Consider the following 23751-nt stretch of genomic DNA (forward strand, 5'->3'; position numbering starts at 1 on the left):
TTTTGGAGAGGCAAGCTATGGAGGAGGAGGGGGGTGGATTTGGTTTCACGCTGGATGACATTTAGGAGGAAGAGGATGAGGATGAGGAGTCATTGCCAGTGCCACAAGCAGGTGGAGACATAGCTTCATCCAGGATGGAGGATGAGCCAGCCATACCGAGCGAGGAGGCACAGTCACGCCCACTGCAGACTTCTAGGACTAGACCCTTTAGTTTTACCTCTCCTCTAGTTTTAGCTAGAGCTGGGAAGAGGAAGTTGTAATTGTAATTCGTAATGATGTATTTACTTTTGGTTTTACAAAAACTATTTACTATTTTGCTTCTAGCCATTAGCATTCCTCATGAGGATGCAATTTTGTAGACACTTTGCATTTAAATATATCTAGAATCAGCTTGTTTCTTTTGTGTTATCATTTATTGACTCATTGGATGCATCTTCTCATTAAATTTTGCAAAAAAAATGCATTTTTTATTAAAATTAAGCGTGTTTTTACGTTGCCGAGTTTTTCGCCGAGTTTTTCCGAGTTTTCCCCGAGGTTTTGCCGAGTTTTTTTCTCAGGGGCTTGGCGAGTTGAGCCAAGTCGAGCCGAGTCGCTAGTAGTCCAACTATGGGTCAAACCACTTAGGGGAAGTTAATTTTAATAAAAAGAAATATTTTAACATGTTTTTTGATGCCAAAAGTACAACCCTAACCCCAAATTCGAATTAGGGTTCGAGGAATGTTTAAAAGACATTGGGGGCAACATTTTATTCATTATTTATTGGATATTTGACAATTTCTTCCTTGGAGAGCTCTGGAGCAGCAAGTTTGATTGGAGTTTCAGGTTGAGAACAAAAACTCTCACCCTTATTTAGTATGGACGAAAACCCATTCACCTTTGCATTGAAGGAATCCTCTTTTAGGTCATTTGGGGCCAATTTCTGGAGGGAAATTCATACTTTCAGCAAGCATAAATCATCAATAGCACATTTTAGCAGATTGGAACAGATTGGGGAACATTTTCCAGCAGTTATTGTGCTTTTAATGCTGGCCATACCATTCCTAGGTTGGCCGTACCCTCTTTGCTTCTCCTGTGAAGCCAATAAAATAAATTAGAGGGTTTTGATTCAGATATTTGTGTGTAAATTCATTGTTGGCAGCAAATAAAGATAGATCAATGGTTCTTTGAGGGAAATTTTAACACATTTGGGCTACATCAGCATTTTAGTGGAGAAAAAGGGTCAATTTTGGAGGTTTCTCTTGGCAAGAATTTGGAATAAGCACTTGATCTGCTATTTCTTCCTTAAATTGTTTTTGATAATTATATATAAGGAGAATAAAACACATTGGAACAATTTGCAGCACCTGAAGGCTCCTGGATTGTTTTGTGCACCACCTCCAACATCAAAATAAGCTCATCCAGGCAGGGCGTTGGACACCTGGTAGGCCAGTTTTGGCTCTAGTTGTCTTAAATAGTCATTCTCTTGAATTTATAATTTGCTGCAATAAAATCCGAGTTATGAAATTTTATTTCAGTCAATTGTTTCTTTTGTGTATTGCATTCTTTTGGCAAATTTTCATTGGCATAAGCAAGCAAAACCCCCAAAACTAAAAAAACATCAAAATTCACCTCAAACCAATAAAACAATTTGCTGGCCAAAGATTTGAAAGCAAACAAAAAAACTTCAGAATGGATCAGATTCTCGGTTGACATCTTTCAAAGAAAAAAAATCTCGGATGCATCCTTTAGGTACACCGCTTTAGCAAAAGGATAAGATTTGTATGATATAAATATCCAAGCAGCTTAAGGTTTTCATTTTCTCCTTATTCAAACTTCTCTTCTTAATTTTATGAACACTCCATGAGGCTATCTTCTTTAATCATGTTCTCTTCGTGTTAATTTTTCATGAAGAGAAGAATCAATAAGTTATTGAGTTGCAACTTCAAAGATGGTTTTACCTTTAAAATTTTATGATAAAATGATGACAGTTGTTGAATTTTCTTTTTTTGCAGGAGCTGCATGTTTCCTAGAACTTCTGACTGAGCCTCTTTACATTCTTGCACAAAATTTACTTCTTTTGGGACTGCGGGTTAAAGCAGAAGCAATTGCAACTTTTGTGCGCTGTGTTACCACTTATATTATGATTATAAATGGAACAGGAATGGTAATTTTTTATCTGACCCCTATTTAGAATGGGAAATATATGTTTATAAAGAAATTACATTTCGTGTTAAAGGAAGATAGTTTAATGCATCACAAGGCTTATAGACATCAAAGTTTAGTTTGTTCTAGAAGTCCATGGAACAAAGTTTTATGTTCCTTCTGTCTTATATTGAATATTCCCTAAACCTTGGCTTAAAATACAGTGACCACAGATTGATTATGGATTTGCAAAAGCCAGTTGATGTTGCTCATGTTCACAAGTGATGGTAGACAAATGAAGAGATAGGAAGCTACATGCATGACCAAACAATTACAGGGAATGCTTTAAGGCATATCCTTCCTAGAGCTGTCTAAGACTAGTGGTGATATCTAACTGAAAACCTATCTTGCATTTTTTTCATAGTTATTGTTGACCCCATGGCCCCAAGGCTCTTCTAGGGAGTTTTATGCCACAAGCTAGTACAAGATGCATATATTTGTTGAAGGGGAAAGGACTAGCTTTTGATAATGCAAATATGTAACTGGATAGAGCACATAGTGAGATGAAATTTATTAGCATTATTAATGGTTGTAATGCACGGCCGAAAACAAACATAAAGCAAGTGCATGACTTAACTTGAATCTAGTCTAAGTCTCCAATAAGAAAGCCTACATCGAAATATTGGTACAAGTAAAACAGTAGTTTGCAAACTCTGCGAGTACTCTCTATTTTTTTTGGCTCTGTGAGTTTTTACAAGTTTAACTCGCGAGTTTTTATAGACACAAGAAAAGCGTCAGTAAAAATGTCCAGGCAGATTAAATGCTGGTTAAAACGCATTTTACACACATTTTTTCTGCTATAAAACTATGCATTTTCTCTTTTGAGATGTCAATTTTTAATTTAATACATTTTGTAATTGAATATTGGAAAAAAATATGTTTTTTAAAGAAATTCTAAGTTTTAGTACTTTCCAAGTTGCCAAATTTTTGCTGAGTTAAAATTTTTGGGCTTGCTGATTACTCTCCAAGTCCGAGTCTGAATATATGTTTATAGTATTTAATCCTTCTGTATTCTATCCAATTTAAAAACATGAAGATATTGAAGAGCTAGTGGACATTGATGTAAATCTTGCCCATGATTCGATGTTGATCCATACATTGTGGAAGGGAAAATGTTCTCTGATGATCAACAGACTGACAGTGTCATGTCTGTAAGGGGATGGTAGAAATAGTATTGCTGAAAATTGAAATCATTTACTTGTGGATTATTCTTGCAGATTAAGTAATATTTCTTCATATTTGCCATTTTAATTGAAAGTTGTCATTTTCAAAATTTTGGGGTGTTATGGTTGATTTAATGGAGATTCAGATTTATATGGCTGCAGACACAAATATTGAAATTTGATGGACAACCTAAAAGATGGTACATGAAAATCCATCAAACTTGGATTGTTATAATCTATTTAATGGATCACTTGATCTAAGCCTAAAGAAGCTTCAGAAACAAAGTGCAGAGATTTATTATCAGATTTCTGAGATGAACTAACAAGGTCTTTTTGATATCAGCAATCTGATTTCAGATGATTTTGCCAGCTAGAGTGGTTTGTAGTGATGGTTAAAGCAATAGAACAACAAATGCAATTTAGTGGATGATTCATTGAATGATGATGTCAGCTGGCCTTAGGTCTTGTAGAATTTCAATATCAAACTGTGTTTGTGTCCAGAAGGCAGTCTTAATGTTGCAATGCATATATATTACTTGATTTAACAATATTATCTGGTAGTCACTTGGTTTCTGGGACATACCCTAACTGAATTGGTTTGACTACAAGTCTCAAGCCGGGTGCTACCTTGTTTCCTTGAAGCTTGCACGATTGTGTGTTGATCATATTGCTTTAAAAGATTTTGTTAGCATTACTTCTAATTATGTTTATTGGTATTATTTCTCTTCATTTGGCATTAGAGGTAGTGTTTAGCAGTTTAACTATATCTTTGAGAGAAAGGCATCTTGGTTTTGTGATAAGGCTTTTCTTGATTGGATATCTACAAAATGATGAAAATGATGGAGATAGAAAACTTTAATGGCCAAAAATGTGAGTTATGGAAGCTTAAGATGGAAGATCTTGTGGATAGAGTTTAGTGGGTTGTATTAGGAAAGGAGCCCTTGAGTACGATGGTAGAAGAATGGACAAAGATTGATAGGAAGCTGAAGAGTTCAATCAGATTGTGCCCTTTAGATTTAGTATTGTTGAATGTCTTTGAACAAGCCAATGCTAAGGAACTTTGGGATAAGTTAAGGTCTTTGTATTAGACATTGACTCTAGTTTTTTCCTTTAAAAGAAGTCTTCTTTTAGGATGCATGATGGTAACTCCATGATATAGCATTTGAATGATTTTAAGCCTTGGTTGATTTTAAACTGGATGAAAAAGATGAATTTATTGATTTGTTCTATTTAGGGGATAATCTTGTTATGGTCATTAGTAGTACATACTCTAAATTAAAGCTTGAGTATATAGTTGCATCCTTGTTATTATAAGCAATGGCACAAAAATTCATGGAGGCCTTGTTTTCCTAAGAGAAATAAAAAAGTTTAGTAGACAAACAATTGAATTCTAGAGGTAAATCTAAATCTCTAGGAAGGCCTATGAAGAAATGTTTGAACTATGATAAATATAGGCATTTTAAGAAGTTCAAATTTAAAAAAGTTGAATAGGGTAATGCACATGATGATTTCCTTGCCACAAAAACAAAGGCTTGCATTGAAGAAGTAAGGGATGTATGCCTGCCATCTTCAAGAACACACTCATGTCATTATGCATGTTTTGTTAACTAGGGTTCTTCCTTTTATATGACTTCACACAAGGTGCGGTTTTTGCGAACATGAAATTAAATGAACTTGATGTCTTCTTAGGAGATAAATCGTCATATAAGGTGATACGGTGATGTTTAATGATGGAAGGATTATAATCGTTGCTAGGATTCTACGACTTTGATATAAGCAGCATGAGTGATGCAAGTAACATTTAAGAAGGATAGTGCAAGATGGTTTGTAATGTCCCGTTTTAGGAACCACAAAATGTAATGCTCTGATACCACTTGTAATGCCCCCTTATGCTATTCTTTATTAGATAGGGAACAATTAACTCTATCAATCAATTGCAAGGGACTTCTTTCCTCAATTTCACTATTAATATTTATAAATAATGATAATCAATGCAAGAATGATTTGATATGCAATGATTTCCATGTGTAATATGATGATATGAAGTCAATATTATTGCTATCTCTGATTTGACAATTAGGTGTATGCAAAATGATATATATATATATATGTGTGTGTGTGTGTGTATGATATTTATATATGTATGTATGTACACACACACACACACACATATGTGTGTGTGTATATACATGTATATATATATGTATATATACATGCATATATATATGTATATACGTATAATATATATATATATATATATATATATATATATATATGCATGCATGTATGTATGTATGTATGTGTGTGTGTGTGTATCTATCTATCTATCTATCTATCTATATATATATATATATGTATATAATATATACATATATATGTAAATATATACATATATGTATATATATAAATCAGCAAAAATGGGGAAGAAATCAGATTTAAAAAAAAAAAAAATTGTAGAAAAAGAGAAAAAAGTATTTTTTAACAAAACTTAAGGGCATTTCCATAGCATAGAGATATAGAGAGCAAATAAAATAGAGTTTTACCCATGAATTGTAGAATTTTTTTTGTTGTTTATATTCATATTGCTGATTACATGGGCAAATATTCAGTTAACTTTTAAAGAGGGCAGTCACCAAATACACCAAATAGTTGTCTACGTCTGAGATCAAATATTAGCTAAGTCTATGAAGTAACTAAGATCAAAACTTAACAGACAACAATCCAGCTACTGTTAGGAATTTAGTAAAAGTGGAAGCCATTTTGAAGTGATCCAAGAATTTCATTGTGATTGAGGGAAGGAGTTTTTTAGGGCTAATTTAATATTCTAGAAAGCTTATCAAATCATATTCCACAATTGCATTGCTTTATATCACAGCAACAAAAAATGTTTGGGGAAAAAATCGGCAAACCAAAAGTAAAAGATTTTTTGAAAAAATGGGTAAAAAAATGGATTTTAAAACATCATAAAAAATTGTAGAAAAACAGACACAAACCACTTTTTTTTTAACTTAAGAGCATTTCCATAGCATAGAGATATAGAGAATAAAAAAAATAGAGTTTAACCCATGAATTGTTGAAAATAGATTTTTGTTGTTTATATTCATATTGCTGATTACATAGGCAAATATTCAGTTATCTTTTTAAAAGGGCAGTCACCAAATACACCAAATAGTTGTCTAAGTTTGAGATCAAAGATTTGCTAAGTCTATGAAGTAGCTGAGATCAAAATTTATCAGACGGCGATCCAGCTATTGTTAGGAATTTAGTAAGAGTGGAAGCCATTTTGAAGTGATCCAAGACTTTTGTGATTGAGATAAGGAGTTTTCTAGGGGCAGTTCAATATTTGAGAAAGCTTATCGAATCATATTCCACAGTTGCAATGCTTTACATTCCCTGATGGCAATTGGGTTGTCTTTTATATGGGGTAGAACTAAACAAATGGCATTTGTTTAGTTGAAGTAAAAGATTAGCAAGCCACTGGTTTTGGCAATACCTAGCTTGCAACTACTATTTTAGGTAGAGACAAATTTTAATGATTATGTGTTGGAGGCTGTTTTATTACAAGCAATGAAAATAAGTTCAAAATGGGTGAGTGTTTTAAAGTGTTAGTGGCTTTTTAGGGTAGATAAGTAATTTTTTTTTACTCACTGGCCCTGCAAATTCGGCGATTCCAGCCTTTGGATTTGTGAGTCCACTAGTCTTATCTGCAATTTAACCAATGATGTCTTGGATCTGGACTTGCAAGTCTGGCAGGGTTGAGTGTCATAACTATGCTTTTAACAGAGATATGTAAATAATAAGTAATTGAGTTATGCTTCTTACTAAAATTCATGGATTAAAGATCAGATGTTTCTTTCACTATACACCTATTCTTAGTTTTAATGGTTTTGAAATAAAATACGTGGGTGTCTTATCCCTGTTTTGGGTTTTGAAAAGACATTAATGACTTTGATTAGGCATTTGAGTTAAAATCATTTCCTTGAGAACTGCTCCATATAATTATTTTATTCATTTCAGGAAAGAGGGCTGGTTTTTGCTTTCTCCCAGATTGCATATGCAGTTTGTTTGGTTTTATGTTACTGGGGCTACTTTCTTGGCACTCCATTGTTTAAAAGCCTAGCAGAGAAAGAAAAGACTACGGTTCATTTGATTCCTTTTGGGTATTGCTCTATACTTGTAGCTAAGTATATGATGCGTTTTGCATTTGTTCTTAGATTCTTACTTCATACTGTTAGATGATATATGATTTGTCTTTGCAAGTTTTGTCAATGTTTCTAAAGTGCAACATCAATGCCTTTCATTTGTCTTTATTTTTTTTCTTTAATGTTACTTCTTTTTCTTGTTTTGGTTGAAAACTGACTAATGGCAATTCAATCTTTGATACAGAATGAGGCGGGGCTATTATTTTGACAAACAGCTCCTACGTTCTTGTTTGGTCTTTACTTTTCAGTCTGTTCAAAAGCTGATTCTTCAAGAAGGGGAAAAACTTGTGCTTGTACTCTTTGATACTCCTTACAACCAAGGTGTATATGGTCTTGTGGAAAAACTAGGCAGGTAACTTTGACACACCATTAATAAAATTCACTTTTGTCTTATAGCAAGTTATTTATTGATATTTTCCATAGAAGTTACAAGGTCATCTTCCTTTATTGTGGAATTTGTAAGGGCATTGATATAAACATATTGTCCTTTGTATTTGTTGGAGTAATTTATATGGTTGTAGCTGTCTTTGTATCTTATTGGGCATAATGACATATATAAACTGAATCATGCTCTGGTCTTTTCAATATGAACTATCATGGTCTTGTTTGTTGCAGAATCACTGATTTTGCCAGTTACATCTTTCAGGAAGTCTGGTTGTTCGCTCTGTGTTTCAACCATTTGAAGAAAGCGCATTTACAATTTTTGCAAAGGCAGCACCAGGTGAACCTTTGTGTTCCTTTTGAGAAAGTTAGCAACTATTCTACAGATATTAATAGTGGTTGATAAGATTATATTATCTCTTTATCTTCTTTATCTGTGTTTGGTTAGCAAACAATATAATTGTCAGAAATCACCATCATTGAAGATAACAGAATTCCATCTTCATGCTTATATCTTTTTTTGTTATCTAATACAAATAAATTAACCCGTTCCTTGGAAGACTAGTTAGATGTTACGACATCCAGTTGATTGTGTTTATGCAATATGACAATGATAAAATATTCATTTTTTATCATAGGCAGATCGTCAGGAGGGAATTTGGCTTTAGAACATGTTCTACGCTTGGGCTTGAAGCTTGTCATCATGATTGGTATGTCTGTGACTTACATAAGTCTTATGGTATCATATCTGCTGTTGGTCATGTTTCCATGTACAAAATTACAAAATAAGCTGCACCTCTTGGTATAACTTCTGTTTTATTTTCTGTTTATAACTTTATATTTCTGAATTTTTGGTCAAAACCTAATGGATACTGTCCATCTACAAAACTGCACTTTGTATCTCATTTTCATAATTGATGAAGTTGTTCTTTATATCAGCTGCCAACATTTTATGCTAGAGCATGCAGTCAAACTGCATTCAGATACTTTGAATGTTTAATAGTTTTCTAACTTAAGATTCATATGGGGGATGTATCTCAGGACTTTTCTTCATCACATTTGGTCCAAGCTACTCTTATATCCTCGTGAGATTATTATATGGAAAAAAATGGAGTGATGGTGAAGCTTCAGTGGCATTGGGTTACTATTGCCTTTATGTTATGGTTCTAGCTATAAATGGTAAACACATTTAAAATATTTTCTGTTCAGCTTTGATTTTGTTGGCAATAAAAGAAGATAGTTGGAAAGCTCATTTCTTGTAAATATAAGCTTACACCAAAATGTACTTTCCATTGAGCTTGGTATTCATTATTTTTTCACTCTCAAGTGGAATGTTGTATTTCTTGTACTTACACTTGACCAAAAATAGAGAGAACAAACACACTATCAGAAACACATGCATTTGATATGAGAACATTTACTTGCAGTGGACTGTTATTCCATTTGAAAGGATATCATATGCAAGAATCATACACTAACTTGAATTTCTATGGGCTGTACCCTACTTGGAAGCATGCAATGCTCTGAACTCTCCTGCATCCATTTTTCCATGGAGTTAAGCATAAATACATGGCAAAAATACCCCCCAAAAACACAAACCATCAAGCAACCATTTCCATTGAAACAAAGATAATTTTATAATATCTTTCACTTTGAAAAGACTTTGGCCCTTCGAATGTTTTTTTTGCTTGTAAAATGAGGGTTGATGGGTCTCTCACCCATGGATTAAAATCCAAATTTGAGTCACCCAGGTGAGGATCAGTGTGCAAAATTAATGGTAGTTCAGTGCAATCTTATGTCATTGATCCTTCTCCTGCCGTTACATTTCAGTTGTGCTTTCAGTAAGGCATTGGGATCTTCCAACCAACATTTGCCACTTCTCCTGGCTGAAGATTATGAATGAATACATGGCAGAGGACAATAATGGCCTGAGTTTAAGTGGTCCTGTTGGGGTGCAGGTGGAAAAGAGACTGTAGTTTTTTTCTCATATAATAAGTGCCTATCCCAGAATGCTCAAGATTCTATACACGTGGGCTGAAGTGTCAAAAATATTGAAGACTAGTTTGAGCTCCTCTATTGTTACATTCACTTGGGAAAAGTAAGCCATGCTTGAGTCAAATATAGAGGTCTGAGGTTCGAAGGCAGAGAGCCCTTAAAGTCGATAATACACTGAAAAGGATGGAACAATCATGACATCAATAGACTTTTATGCCAAGATTGAATACTAAAAGCATTCAATTATTTGGCATGTTTATAGATATGAAATGGCTCATCCTGACAACCTAGATGATCACCTTGTTCATTCATTATTTATGGTCACATTAAAGTTTATAATCAATGATGTGCACTAATCTTGGCATGCTTACAGATATGAAGTGTGAGCTCTCCTATCAATCTAAATGATCAATATTTTCATTAATTATGTGTAAATTCATATGAAAGTTCATAACCTATGATGTTAGATGACCCTTGAATCAATTAGAAAATCAGAATGATTTCTTAAATGAAAAGCCCAACAAAGTGTGAGGGTCAGACATTACAAAGGTTGCTCATCTCAATGATTCTGTGATTACCCAGGAAGTCAGCAGCCATGGTGGTTTAACAAAAAATCTATGACTTGGAGGTACAAGAAGGATCTAGGACACTTATGGATGTATAACTCCATTCGCACCTAGTTTGGGCTTCCATGATTTCGTTGCTAGTATCATCACTGTGTGCAAAACATATGGTGGTATTGTGACTATTTAACTCTCCAATCTTGTTGCACACATTTGGTGGCATTTGCTCTTACATATCTGTTTTGTATTGGTAGTTGCAATACCATTTTTGGGTAAAAAACAGAGAGGAATCCCATCAATGAAGCCAACATTTGTGAGAATTCTAGTTAGTTTTCTAATTGCCCACTACATCTTCACCTTTTTTATGTATATTACTATAAATTGCCATTCTTTATAATAGCTAACAAGTTAGTGGTTCAACTAGCTAGGTGATAGATAGGAGGATAGCTTAGGCATTCAATTCATTGGGCCTCTTGGATCATGCACAACTAATTCATAGAGTTCCTTGGACTTTATCACAGAAATTGAAATTTGATGAACGTTAAAAACCACTAAAGTTTCTTTGAAAGCACCATTTAGATTCATCTATATGTTCTCATATAGTCTATGACAAGAAAATACTAGGGTTTGTGACAACACAAAAAGAAGAAGCTTTAGGATGGATTGGTTTCATAGTAGGTGTTGGGTTTTCTTGGTGGTTCAGGCATGTAGGGTTTTCTCTGTGGTTGTGACATTGAGGGTTTCCTAGATTTGTAGGTTACAATAGTATCAGGATCGAGTTTGCAGCAAGTTGAGTTTAGCTTAGGGGGTTTGAGGTTAATATCCTTCTTAAGTATACGTAGTGTCCTTGAGCTTAATTTACTTTTGTGATGAATCAACACTTTCATGTAGAATATTCCCAATCTTAGATTGTGGAATTAACCCCCTATGCCATTATTAGTCTCATATGCCACTTTTAATCTTGGGTATTGGTTTATGTGATGAATCGATGAATTTCATTTTTATTTATATACTTATGACATTATTTTTAGTGAATTTTAATGTATTAGTTGGTTTTACTTTCTATATTAAATCATTTATTAGTATTTATAATTTTATAAGCTATTATTTAATGTCCCTTTCCTAGGCACTTACTATTTTTAGTAGGGTTACCCTTAGTCACCGGGTTCGCTGAATTTCATGGTTGAAGTTCAAAATTTGGCGAACACTTAAAAATATATTAAGTTTGTTAAAATTCATCGCTAAACTCATATGGAACATTTTTATTAGGTTTTTTTAGAACATAATTCCTCTTGTGTGCGGCTAGGACACATCATAGGCTAGGGCACATCATTTTTTCTTCAAGACGCGACAATAGAGAAATGGTGGCGTCGAATGGAAACCCAAGGAACAACAATAGAGAAACGACTCAATTCCCTTCGATTTCGACTTAATTTTCATTCATTCCCATTCACTCTCTCCCGTCGTGACATTTTTTGGATTAGATATCATAAAAACCATTACATAGCATCAGAAAAAACTGAGTTCAGCAGTATCAAGGGCACCAAGGGAAGGTGCATGCACAAAAATATACAGTTATCGGGCACCTCCACTATAACAAGGATGATTACATTAGATATACATATTTGTAAACGAAAATATCAGCAACAGTCTATGTAAGAAACATATGCATCAGTCTAGGAAAATGAGATTTCAGCATCCGGTGAAGTGTTGTTTCCCAGTGGGGGGATCCAAGCCACCCACCCCAAGTTTCCATCTTGCCACACTTCCACCCAACCATCAAGTATGTCCTGTTTATGGGGGTGGGAGGTGCGCTCATGAATCAGGTCAACTTCCTCCTAAGTAACCTCCATGTGTATCTGCCTACGCTCCAGGTGCCTCATAAAAGCCATCAGTGCTTGCTCAAATGCAGCATTGCCCGGTTCATCCCTCTCCCAAGTGAATCCGTGTGATAATTCACGGATGTATACAGTAGTAGCCCCCTCCTTGATCCACCTGTCAAACTTGTCCGAGTCCAGCTTAAATATAACAGTGACCTGCATAGAAATAGAGTAAACAATGAGTCTCCTAAGAGACTCAGTGGGGTGCCTGGTATTGCTATTAAAGATGTCACCATTACGATACTTCCATACAAGCCAAAGAACCTCCAAAGAAAAACAAGACCAAAAGATATTTGCAATTCTCCTGCAGCCCTTGATATAGCCTAGAATAACATCTATGTATTCAAAAGAAACAGATTCCAAGTTAAACCAAACAATCTCCATATTTCTTTTGCAAAATGGCATTCAAAAAAATATATGTTTGACAGTTTCAGGCACTCTGCATATGTTACAACTTAAGAAAGTACCCTCATTATCTTTTATGGGGAGTTTATTTAACAGCAGGTGCCAGCCAAAGAATTTCTTTTTTGGTTCATTATGAGCCATCCAAAATTTACAAAGACTATCTTTCCAGGCCTTTGGTTCCCAGTTTAAACCCCAGCATTTGTTAAGGTGCAGAAAAATGGTATCAGCCTCAGTGAGTGAAGAGTAAATGCATTTGGCTTTAAGGGAAGGGAGAGGTGTGCCATCAGTCCAGCAAAGTGCAGAAGTGGGGGGGGGGGGGGGGAAGGTGGGAGGAGAGGGGGGTGAGAGGGGGAGAGAGCAGAGGGTAAGGCCATTTTAAGTATGTTATATGTCCTGCTCTAGGATGTCGGGATAGAGAAGGTAAGTGCCAGTTCCTCCCACGATCTCAATTGGTCATTTTCAAACAGATGCTCAAAGTATTTAATACCCATATTATGCCATTTCAGTGTAGAACAGCCTTGGAGAGTGGCTAAAGGTTTTCCATTATGGAATAGATTCGACCATATTGATCTGTTATCAGCAATATGCCCTTGTACAGTGCCATTTACTTTGATATGTACCAAGTGTTTCACATGTTCCCAAGCCTTCCATAGGGACTTAAAGATATCAGATCCAACCGAAGATACCTCAAACTGTCCAATAAGAAGGTCAAGAATGGGGAGATCTTTCCATTTCTTGGCCTTCTTAGGGACCGAGCATATAATATTATTTCTTATAAGAGCTTTCCATGGCTCATTACCTTCCATGGCCTTAAGAATCCACTTGGAGGCGAGGGCAATGCCCTGTAGTTTCAAGTCCTTCAACCCCATCCCACCAAATAGTTTATGCATAGTGCACCACTCCCATTTCACTGCATGTTGCTTCCTAGTACCCTTGCCATCTGACCATAGGAATTCCCTAATCTACTTTTGAACATGATTAAATTGGTAATTCCTAAAGAGCCAAGCTGATGAGAAATAAATATTATATGAGGCCAATATTTTCTGACACACCTAGAATCTTCCAGTCAAGGAGAGAAAGTTTTTGTTCCACTTGGATAGTTTCTTATCAATCTTATTCCTTACCCATTCCCACATTTCTTTTAGATTTGGAAGAATAGAAAAGGGAATACCTAGATATCTTACAATCTGTGTTGGGCCCAACCATTTGAGAGAGAATTTTGAGAACTAGCCCGAGGGGCTTGTTGTGACGTTTTCACACATCGCCCCATTGCAAATGGGGACCCATGTTTTTTTGCTCATTTTGTTCGTTTTCGCTTTGCTTTTTCTAGGGTTTTGTTAGTTTGTTAGTTGTCTGGATTTAGGGTCAAGCCTTAGGGTTCTAATTACCGTCTTTTCGGACCAAAATCCAGTCGTTTTTGAGGGCTTTTGAGTTTCCTTTTCTAGAATGCAAATTTTGAATGAAATGAATTTGCCAGAATGGTCTAATTTTCAATTGGAATGTTGATGCAGAGCTTAAATTTGTCTAAGTGTTGAAGATGAAATGTGAATTTTTGTCCAATTGAATATTTTTGACCAAATTTTGACTTTTTTGAAGTTTGATCCTGGGCATTGGAATTGATTCGTTTTCGCCTCGTGAAGTGTTAAAATGTGAAAAATCTTGTTATTTTGGCCTGTAGGAGCAAAATCGCTCCTGTCCCTCAGTGAAGGACGGGAGCTCAATTTCAAATATCTCATCATCCTTGCAGAGTCCAGACAAATTTTACGTTTGAAGTGATGAAGAACGGCGAGATCTTTCCATTGAATATAAATTGAAGATTTTCATGAGCACAGAAATGCCTCCAGGAGGAAAATCGCTCCTGTCCCTCAGTGAAGGACCGGAGCTACAATTCAAATTTCGTCTTGTCCTTGCAAGATTTTGAAAGTTTAATGATTTGAGGACGTCCGAAGGAAGATACTTTGCCAAATGAATATAATTTGATATGCAAAAACGAAGGAGAATGACCTATATTGACCATATCGCTCCTGTCCCTCTCCAAGGGACCAGGGCGAGGTACCTTGTAGCTCTCGTCCCTCTCCCAGGGACCAGAGCGATTTCCTTCATTTTGCAAAATCCAGACAAAGGTCAAGGCAAGTTTACATTCAAAAACAAGGAAAAACATGAGATAAATGCGTTGAATATAAATTGAAGATTTTTGGGACGTCCATAACAGTGCTAATTGCCTAAATCGCTCCTGTCCCTCAGTGAAGGACCGGAGCTACAAATCCAATTTTGCTTTGTCCTTGCAAGATTTTAACGTCTTGACGATGTGAGAAGGTCCAAAGAGGTACATTTTATCAAATGAATATAACTTGAAGTGCTGTCGGGGAGATCAACAGGGTAGCAAGTCCGGCTTGAGTGAGGTCCTGATCCTGAAATTTGGCTAAGTCTGGAATGTCCTGATCCTGAAATTTGACTAAGTCTGGAAACTGAAAAACCTCCAAAAACTAGATTTTGCAATATAACTCCTGGAGGTCTGAAACCACTCTCAAACATCCTGAAAGTATATATGGAATATAACTTAAAGTATAAGAAAGAAGAAACATAGAAGGAAATGTCACTTATACTTAAATGTTATATTCCATTAAAATTGTCCTGATCGAGAGTGCGAAAAGTCAAATTTCGCTCGTGTCCTTCTCCAAGGGTCCAAAGCGAAAAGCGCTCCTGTCCCTCTCCAAGGGACCAAGGCGAATCGCTCGTGTCCCTCACCAAGGGTCCAGAGCGAAAATGATTAGTTGAGCCATTCCTGACCTTGTTTGGACGAATCGAGACATCAAAGGCATGGTGAAGGACGAAATGAGCATGATAGAGCATCCAGACTTGATCAAAAAACAATGAAATGATGAAGTTTTGCCTAGAGGGTCAAATTCGCTCCTGTCCCTCACTGAAGGACCAGAGCGAAGTTCTTCATAAGGTACGATCTGGGCAAAGATCAAGCAAATTTTATGTTCGAAGGCAAGAAAGGAGGTCAATCGAACCCGTTGAAGACAAATTGAAGATTATCAAACGTCAACAAAGGACCAAAATGCTTAAGTTCGCTCCTGTCCCTCAGGAAGGGACCAGAGCGATTTTTGTTGTAGATGATTTTCTCGCCAAATTTCAACCGATCTCAAGGCATGAATGAATGAAAGGAGGCATTGCGAATCCGTTGGATATAATTTTCGAAGGTGATGAAGTGAAATGAGGCCCACAAGAGCAAAATCGCTCCTGTCCCTCTTCAAGGGACCAGGGCGATATCACATCTAAGGGACATTTATTTGCAAGACAAGTCACTCAAGTTTGAAAATCCTAGCGAAAATGCCAATTCCAACGTGAGGTTAAAGGCTTTGAACGTCAAAAGTGCAAAAATCAAGACCAAGTGATGGATCGCTCCTGTCCCTTAGTCAGGGACCAGGGCGATGAGGTACATATTTTCCATGTTTTTTAAAATTTTGGCGCTCAAACGCATTTTTGAATTTATTTAAATGCTAGGAAAATCGATATTTAATTAATGGCATTTAAATTTAGCGCTTGGTATTAATTGATTATTTTTGCCTTGTAAGAAAATTGAATTTATTAATTAAAAATGAAGGCATTTAATAATTGATTATTAATTCATTAAAAAATTAAATGGAGCGCTTGGTATTTATTTGTTTTATGGAGGTCGGCCCTTGTTATTCATTTAAAAATCATTTAAATTGCTTTATTTTTACAAAGTCGGCCTAAATGGTGGTGAGAGGTGTGAGCGCTATAAAGGGAGGGGTAGTTTATTTCATTTTCACATCATCATTTATCATCTCTCATATGCAACTTGGAGAAGGCAAAAGAGGAGCGAATTTCATACAAAGGAAGGGCGAAATTATCATTCAAGAAAAGGAGCGAATTCAATCAAAGGTGGTGCGAAACTACTATCCAAAGGAGAGGCGAACTTGGAGTTTCTATTTGAGCGAAGTTGCCTAGGACGTCAAAGACATATCAAAGATGGCGAAATTGCTAACTTGAAGAGGAGATCACGTCCAAGACTTGAAGGGTGGCGAAGTTGATAAGAGGAACGGTCTTTTGAAGATCACATCAAGACTATCGAATTTTGATTTTTGCCTAGGCAAATTCCTCATTTTGCATTCTAGAGTTAAGCTCTCAAGTAAGGTATGGCAAGATCTCTTGTTTTAATTTCAAATTTTGATTGTCATTGCCTTAATTTTGAAATTTTGTTTTTCCTTAGCTCAGTTGTTTTTTAGGAAATGATTAATAAAGGACTTATCATTAAGTTTCCTAAAATTTGCTCTCTATCTATGTTATATATTGCAAAATCATGTTACTAATTTTGAAATGTTGTGTAGGCATCAAATGGAGGTCTCTTCAAGGAAAATCAAGCCGGATCAAGGACGGTCTTCGCCAGGACGATCAAGCCAGGACATGGACGACCTTCTTTGGACTAACATCATCAAGGGCAATCCAGCGTTCCAAGGCGAGGTACATCATCCTACACATCAAGGACAAAAGGAGTTAGAACAAGAGTTAATTAAAGATAGCCTCTCAACGACATCAAATTGAATATCTAGCAAGCTTCAAGTGTCAGATGAGGTGGCATCCCAGTCATCACTCCTCCAGTCAGTGAAGTCCACCTCAGCATGTCCAGATTCAATGTACTTAACTCATGGAAGGTGGCACAAACTTCGATGTACCTACCCCGGCTATCCATTGGTCGATTTTTCTAGAAGGGACATGTGTCCAAGCAATACAATTTTATCATTGGTCAAACATTAAATGTTATGTAATAGTTGTAACAAACCCTAATTAGGGTTTTCATTGTAAAATCTTGGCCATTGATCTTGAATTGATCTAAGCCATCAAATTGTATTGTGGGCACTATATAAGCCCAGGCATTTCATTTTGTAAAAGGGAATTTTTAGATGATTAGAGAGAGTTGTAAATAGTTGGAAGAGTTAGAATATAGTTGATAGAATAGCAATTAGAGTAGAATAGGAGGACAAGGCAAGAAATTGTTGCCATTGATTGTAAACAAACTCCATTTTCATTGAAGTAATGGTGAAATATGTCGTTTTCTTGCAATTTGCATGGTTTCTTGTTGAAGTCTTCAATCTTAGATGGTAGATAATTAGATGAATGGAGGAAATGTGATTGATTGATGGTGAAATTCGTACATCCATACTACTAGCAGTTTGTTGATTGCAGACTTGCCTTGCGTAGTCAACTGGAATCATTCAGCTTAAGCTCAATTTCAATTTGTCGCCTCTTCATTGATATGCATCAACTTGGATGGTATCTATGCCTGCGGTGATGATTTGAACATCATAAAGCTCCCCTTAGAAGATCGCACTAGTCTTGTGTAGATGTTCCATTGATGTCGAAACAAGATCTAGTTAGAGTTTTGTCAAAAATCAAATCATTGCTCCTACATTCTTAGTATTAGGATTAGATCCTCTCTTCGCCCTTATCCTTTTTCCATTTTTTCCAAATCTAAGTTAGTAAGAGCCTGTGTCCAGCAAAGCAGATCGGAAGTTCAATGTAAGTCCCCTTGTGATTCCAGCAAATCATATCATACCACTGGAGCTTGTCCACACGTAGAGACCCTACATCAAAGAACCTTGGAGTCTACCTAACTGATCCTTTATGCGAATCTTCAGCAGTTAGAGACTATTTTCTCAAGAGAGGATAAGATGCCTTTAGGTATTTTATTCTGTGTATGATTGTGTACAAAACACACGTCAACAGGGCTGTCATCCCAACCAAGGAGATTGGACTTGTGCATAGCAATCTTACTACTAGATGCTAGGCAGAAGAGTTCAATATTTTTCAGCAGAGCAACAAGGTTATCTTCCTCAAGCTTAATTAAAATTGCAATGTCATCAGCAAATTGAACATTACAAATTTCCTCCTTGTTAGGTAGGGAGATACCCCTAACAGGAGGAGTAATAGAGGAGTCCTTAAGCAAGTAGAACATTGCATCAGCAGCTAGGACAAATATGGCAAGGGCTAGAGGACATCCCTGTCTGATGGATCTAGTTAGTGCAAAATTGGAGGACCTTATCCCATTTACTTCAACAGAAGCATTGGCATTACATAACAGAGTTCTGACCATATTACAAAATCTAGGGGGGAAGCATAATGACTGAAGCATCTGAATGATATAACCCCATTCTATCCTGTCATAGTCTTTCTCAAAATCTATGAGCAACATGGCTCCATTTTGTCCAGATTCCTTAGCCCAGTGGAGCGACTCCCAACAGGTAATTAGGTTTTCCAGTATATAACGTCCTTTAACAAACCCTGTTTGAGTAGTACTGACAATCTTAGGCAAGATTTTCTCCAATCTGCATGCAATCAACTTAGCTAAGATTTTGTATGACACATTCAACAATGTGATAGGCCTCCAGTTTTTAAGTAGAGTTTTGTCACCTTCTTTAGGAATAAGCTTGATGAGACCTTGGTTAATATTTTTGCCCAAGGAACCATTGTGTATTGTGGCTATCGCCTCAGTGTATAGGGAGTGAAGATCATCAACAATCCATCCAATATTTTCCTTATAAAATTCTACTGGAAACCCATCAGGGCCAGGGGATTTATCATTACTAAGAGCCAAGATAGCTTTCCTAATTTCTTCTTTTGAAATAGTCATTTCAAGTAGCCTACTATCCTCCTTATCAATAAGTTTGGGGACCAAGGACAGGACAATATTTCTGGCATTTTCCTGTTCCTCCCTAACTGGTTCAGCAAAGAACAAATCCTTGTAGAACTGAGCAAAGCACTCAAGAATCTCAGCTGGTTCAGAGAGGTTCTTATTCTGCTCCTAGATGGTGTCAATTTTCTCTCTGGCTTGTTTCATCTTAAGAAGCTGGAAGAAGAGTTTAGATCCTTGATCTCTAGTATCCAACCAATTTAATTTAGCCCTAGTTCTCCACCCTTTGATTTTCTGATTCTGCAATATTCTAAGATTAGTCTTGGCCCTAATAAGCTGGTTGGTGAGTGATACATTCTCAGGATCCCCTTGAAGTTCCAGCTCAGCCGCTTGGAGGGCATTATGCAGTTGTAACTCAGAGGCTTTGGCATCCTTAGCCTTCTTTTTACCCACAGCCTGGTAGAGTGAGGTCCAAGTTTTATTCTGGTTCCATCTGTCAATGTTGGACATTTGGCAATTACCATATTTATTAAACATATTAACAAGACACAGGGCACACTTCAGGTCCTCATCCATTAGTAGACTAGTGTTCATTCTGAAGTTCGAGCTAGGGTTTGGTGGGGCCACCCTACTATCAATTATCTTTAGCCCAATCATAATAGGATGATGATCTGATAATGTATATGGTATGACAACATATTGAACACCATCATCATATAGCAGTTTCGAAGAAATCTTTGTTGAAATAAAATCTATCAAGCCTGCAATAGACTCTTTTATTATACTGTTGATGATTACACCAGGTGTACCATATTGATTTATACTCTCCCTTCTTTCTTGCTAAAGGATCAATCAATTTCATCTTGTTAACCATCCTTTCCCACTGCACTCTCTCAGCACCCTTCCATTCAACCTTGTTTCCTCCCTGTTTATCTTGAGCACTAACTACCATGTTGAAATCTCCTCCCAAGAACTAGGGGATATCCTCCAAGTTAGCAAGCCATTCCCACATAATCTCTCTTTCTCGGTAGTCATTGGAGGCATAAATTGAACAAATGCCAAAGGTGGAATTGTCATTCTGAATGATAGCCCATACTGCCCTTGCACATGGGGATTGCCCCCATTTTGTCATCTTATTCGCCCAATTAGGGTTTAATAAAATTGCAGCTCCACCTCTTCCTTTAGGGTGATTGGTACAGAAGGGAGTGGCCTCCCTCCAAATGCATTTTAGACCAACTTCTAAGGTAAACCCCATTGATTTTAGCTCCTGGAACATAAGGCAGTCAATATCCTTGTGCATATTTAGAAATCTTTTGACCACATATTTTCTATCAGGGGCCTCCCTTGATGTTTCATGAGATGGCTTTCAACATTAGGAAGATTTTTCAGGAGTGTCCACACTAGGGACAACTACACAAAGTCGGTGCGATCTTTGATGGGTTGTGCTTATGATCGAGATGTTGGGATGCACAGAGGACGGGCTCAGACTAACTTTGCACGGTAAGATGGAAATCATCCATTTACCAAAAGTATGAGCGGAGATACACCATCAATTGACACTTATCAAATCCTTCATTCAAATTAACAACAATGAAAGCAAATCTAAATTAATTCTAACTAAGTGTTGAGGAAATTGAAACCATGCAAATCATTCAAACAATAGGGATTACAAAGCAGCGCACATGCAATATATTATCTGGAAATGACCTTAAGCAACAATACATCAAAAACCTCACACTCTCCAAATGAGAGGAGGCAACCTTATATAGTTTTTCAAAATAAATGAATGGCCGAGATCAAATAGCGATCAAGGGCCAAGATTGAAAGTCCTAAACCCTAATTAGGGTTTCCCAAAATACTATTTGCTTAAATGAATAGGAGATTGACACGTGGCGCAACTGCTAATTTCACTGAGGTGAGTGTCCACTTTCTTCTTTCAGAGATTCAATGTATTTGGACACAATGAGCTTGACCTCCTCCATGGTGACACTTGGCAAACTGGAAGTTGATGATGTCCACATCATCGGTACAGGTGGCGAGGATGCCTTCCCACTCAACTGCTTGGGTAAGAAAGTTTTCATCGATGAAGAGGAAGTTTGCAATCTTTGAAAGATCGCCTTTGTCAATCATCCCTGAATCCTTGAAGAAGCTTGCCTGAATCATGGCTCTCAGGTTCTCCGCTTGTAAATGTTTCTCCCTTATGCTTTCCTTCTTCCAGATCTCTAACGCCACACGGAATACCTTGTCCAGGATCTCTCTAACACTTTCCTCTGTCTTAAAGCACTTAGTCTCGGATTTCTTCAGAACTTCAATCCGAGTGACCAAGGCATAATAACATGTGTTGAAGTCGTACCTGTCTCCTGTCTGTATGATACCTGCATCCACCAAGCTTCTCTTTGACATGCCTCGGATAACCTTCAGATGTGGGAGTATTTCATTCTGAATTTCATCCACCTCTTCCCAATTGGTGGCTAGATCCTGGATACGATTGATCAGTAAAGAAGCTGACTCATGTGCCGATACTAAATTCTCTACCAGTGTGTCAGCACGCACCGAAGCGTCTGAAATCCACTCCTTTGCTTGAGTGTACGAGCCCTTCATATCATCATAGTCCTTCATTCATCCCTGCTGAAGAGGCTGTGGCGGAGTAACCGGGACCTCACGGTTGAGTGGGCTGGTAAGATGGAGAACGTACTTTCTCCATTGCTGGTTCTCTTCTTCAACCTTCTTCCTCTTTTCTTTTTCATAAGCTAGACTCGTCTTTAGAGCATTGCAAGAGTCGTCAAAATATTGGACCTCTTGGTCCTGGGTGGGCTTACCCAGCTCTATGGTGGTAATCTTGTAATCATCCGCGGTGACATTGTCTCTAGTCTTCCCTTCTTTGGGCACCGCTATCTGGACTGTCCTGAATCCTGCACTGTCTCTCTGAATTAGGGAAAACTTCCTGGCGGGCTTGGGTGGTTTAGTTATAGTGGGCTCATTCACCTTCTCCAGAAATGCTGCAGTGACCTCTTTAGAGCGGGCCTCCTTGGGAACCTTGGCCTTTATTCTTTCTCTCAGCCAATCCGGAATGGTTGATTGCTCTACAGTGTTCTGGTCAAACTCATCATTTGCCTCTCCTGGGTTTGCTGGTATGCCATCCAAGAAGACTGTAGGTGCTTTAGCTTGCTCTCTGTCTGGACTTTGGACGACCTCTTCCACTACTTCCCTAACTGGATGAGAAGGCACTCTTCATCATCAATCACGCAGATGTTCATCTCTTGCTCCTCAATTGCATTTTGATCGGGCACAATGGAAGCGACACTTAGGATGGAGTGGCCTTCGCTGGACTCTCTTCTTTCACCTACAACGCTTTTCCCTGTGACCTTTGTGGAGCTTCCAACCAACTCCTTCCTCTTTCAAGACCCAACACTTTCTGGATTTTGAACATCACCGGCAGAGGTACAAGGATTGATGGACAGAGTATCATCTACTCCCATCAATTCGTAGGTCAAGGTCACACCTTTGGCCTTCAACTGCCTTGTCTTTTTCAGACATCCACCACCTCGAATACTCAACCACCGACCTCATGAGGTTTGCTAGATCTGATTTCTCTCCCTCTGTCCAATCTATTAAAACTAGGGGTTCATTTTTCATTTTTTCAAAGCCCGGCTGCTGAAGTTCTAGGCTTTCTTCTACCTGATCGACAACTCTGAATACTTCTGTTGCTCTCACCATGCTCAAAGGGATTCTTGACCAGAATCTCTTCCTGATCTCGAAGCTATCGGCTGCATTAGCCCAATAGTCTTCTAGATCCAGTCTGTGCTCAAATGTTGTTCCTTCGACCTTCTTTATCCTATGGAATGGATTGAAATTCCTCCTTGCTTTGTATTGATAGAAGGGATACCAGGCTAGCTCCTTGTCAGCGGTCGCAGCAGCTTGTGATGACGGACATGTTTCCAGCCCATTGCCAATTGTAAGTGAGGACGTTCCTGCCTTCTTTTGCTTATCCCTTTGAATCACTATATACTCCTCCAATTGTCTCACAACCTCGAGCAACACCACTTGGTTGGTAGGGTAAGTTGGAAGCTTGTATGGAGGCTCGGAGAATCCCTGAATTCGGAGGTAAGTGAACTTTGGATATTGGATGTACCAATACCCGAACCGACCGATGAAGTCCATAGACTCTTGAGAGAGTCTCTGGTGCAGCCCACCTTGAAGTGTTCGAGTAATGTGCATAAGGAAAGTATCATTCACTCTTTTGAAATGGAATTTCTCTTCCATGTGGAGCTGGGAACAGCAATCATACACAGGAAACTGGTTCTCCTTGTTCCCAACTTCTCC

At 37.4% G+C, this 23751-nt stretch overlaps 1 protein-coding gene across 1 annotated transcript in view; it reads left to right on the top strand.

Moving 5' to 3' along the window:
* The window catches only part of LOC131039398 (uncharacterized), a 138889-nt gene that overhangs the window by 60150 nt on the left and 54988 nt on the right, over window positions 1-23751 (top strand). Inside the window, exons 5-10 of the mRNA XM_057972129.2 lie at window positions 1992-2143; window positions 7362-7504; window positions 7731-7898; window positions 8197-8267; window positions 8566-8637; window positions 8969-9106. Coding sequence (XP_057828112.1) covers window positions 1992-2143; window positions 7362-7504; window positions 7731-7898; window positions 8197-8267; window positions 8566-8637; window positions 8969-9106 — 744 coding nt within the window. The remainder of the gene's footprint in view (window positions 1-1991; window positions 2144-7361; window positions 7505-7730; window positions 7899-8196; window positions 8268-8565; window positions 8638-8968; window positions 9107-23751) is intronic.

This window comes from Cryptomeria japonica, chromosome 10 (genome assembly GCF_030272615.1).
Source record: "Cryptomeria japonica chromosome 10, Sugi_1.0, whole genome shotgun sequence".
Classification (NCBI taxonomy): Eukaryota; Viridiplantae; Streptophyta; class Pinopsida; order Cupressales; family Cupressaceae; genus Cryptomeria; species Cryptomeria japonica.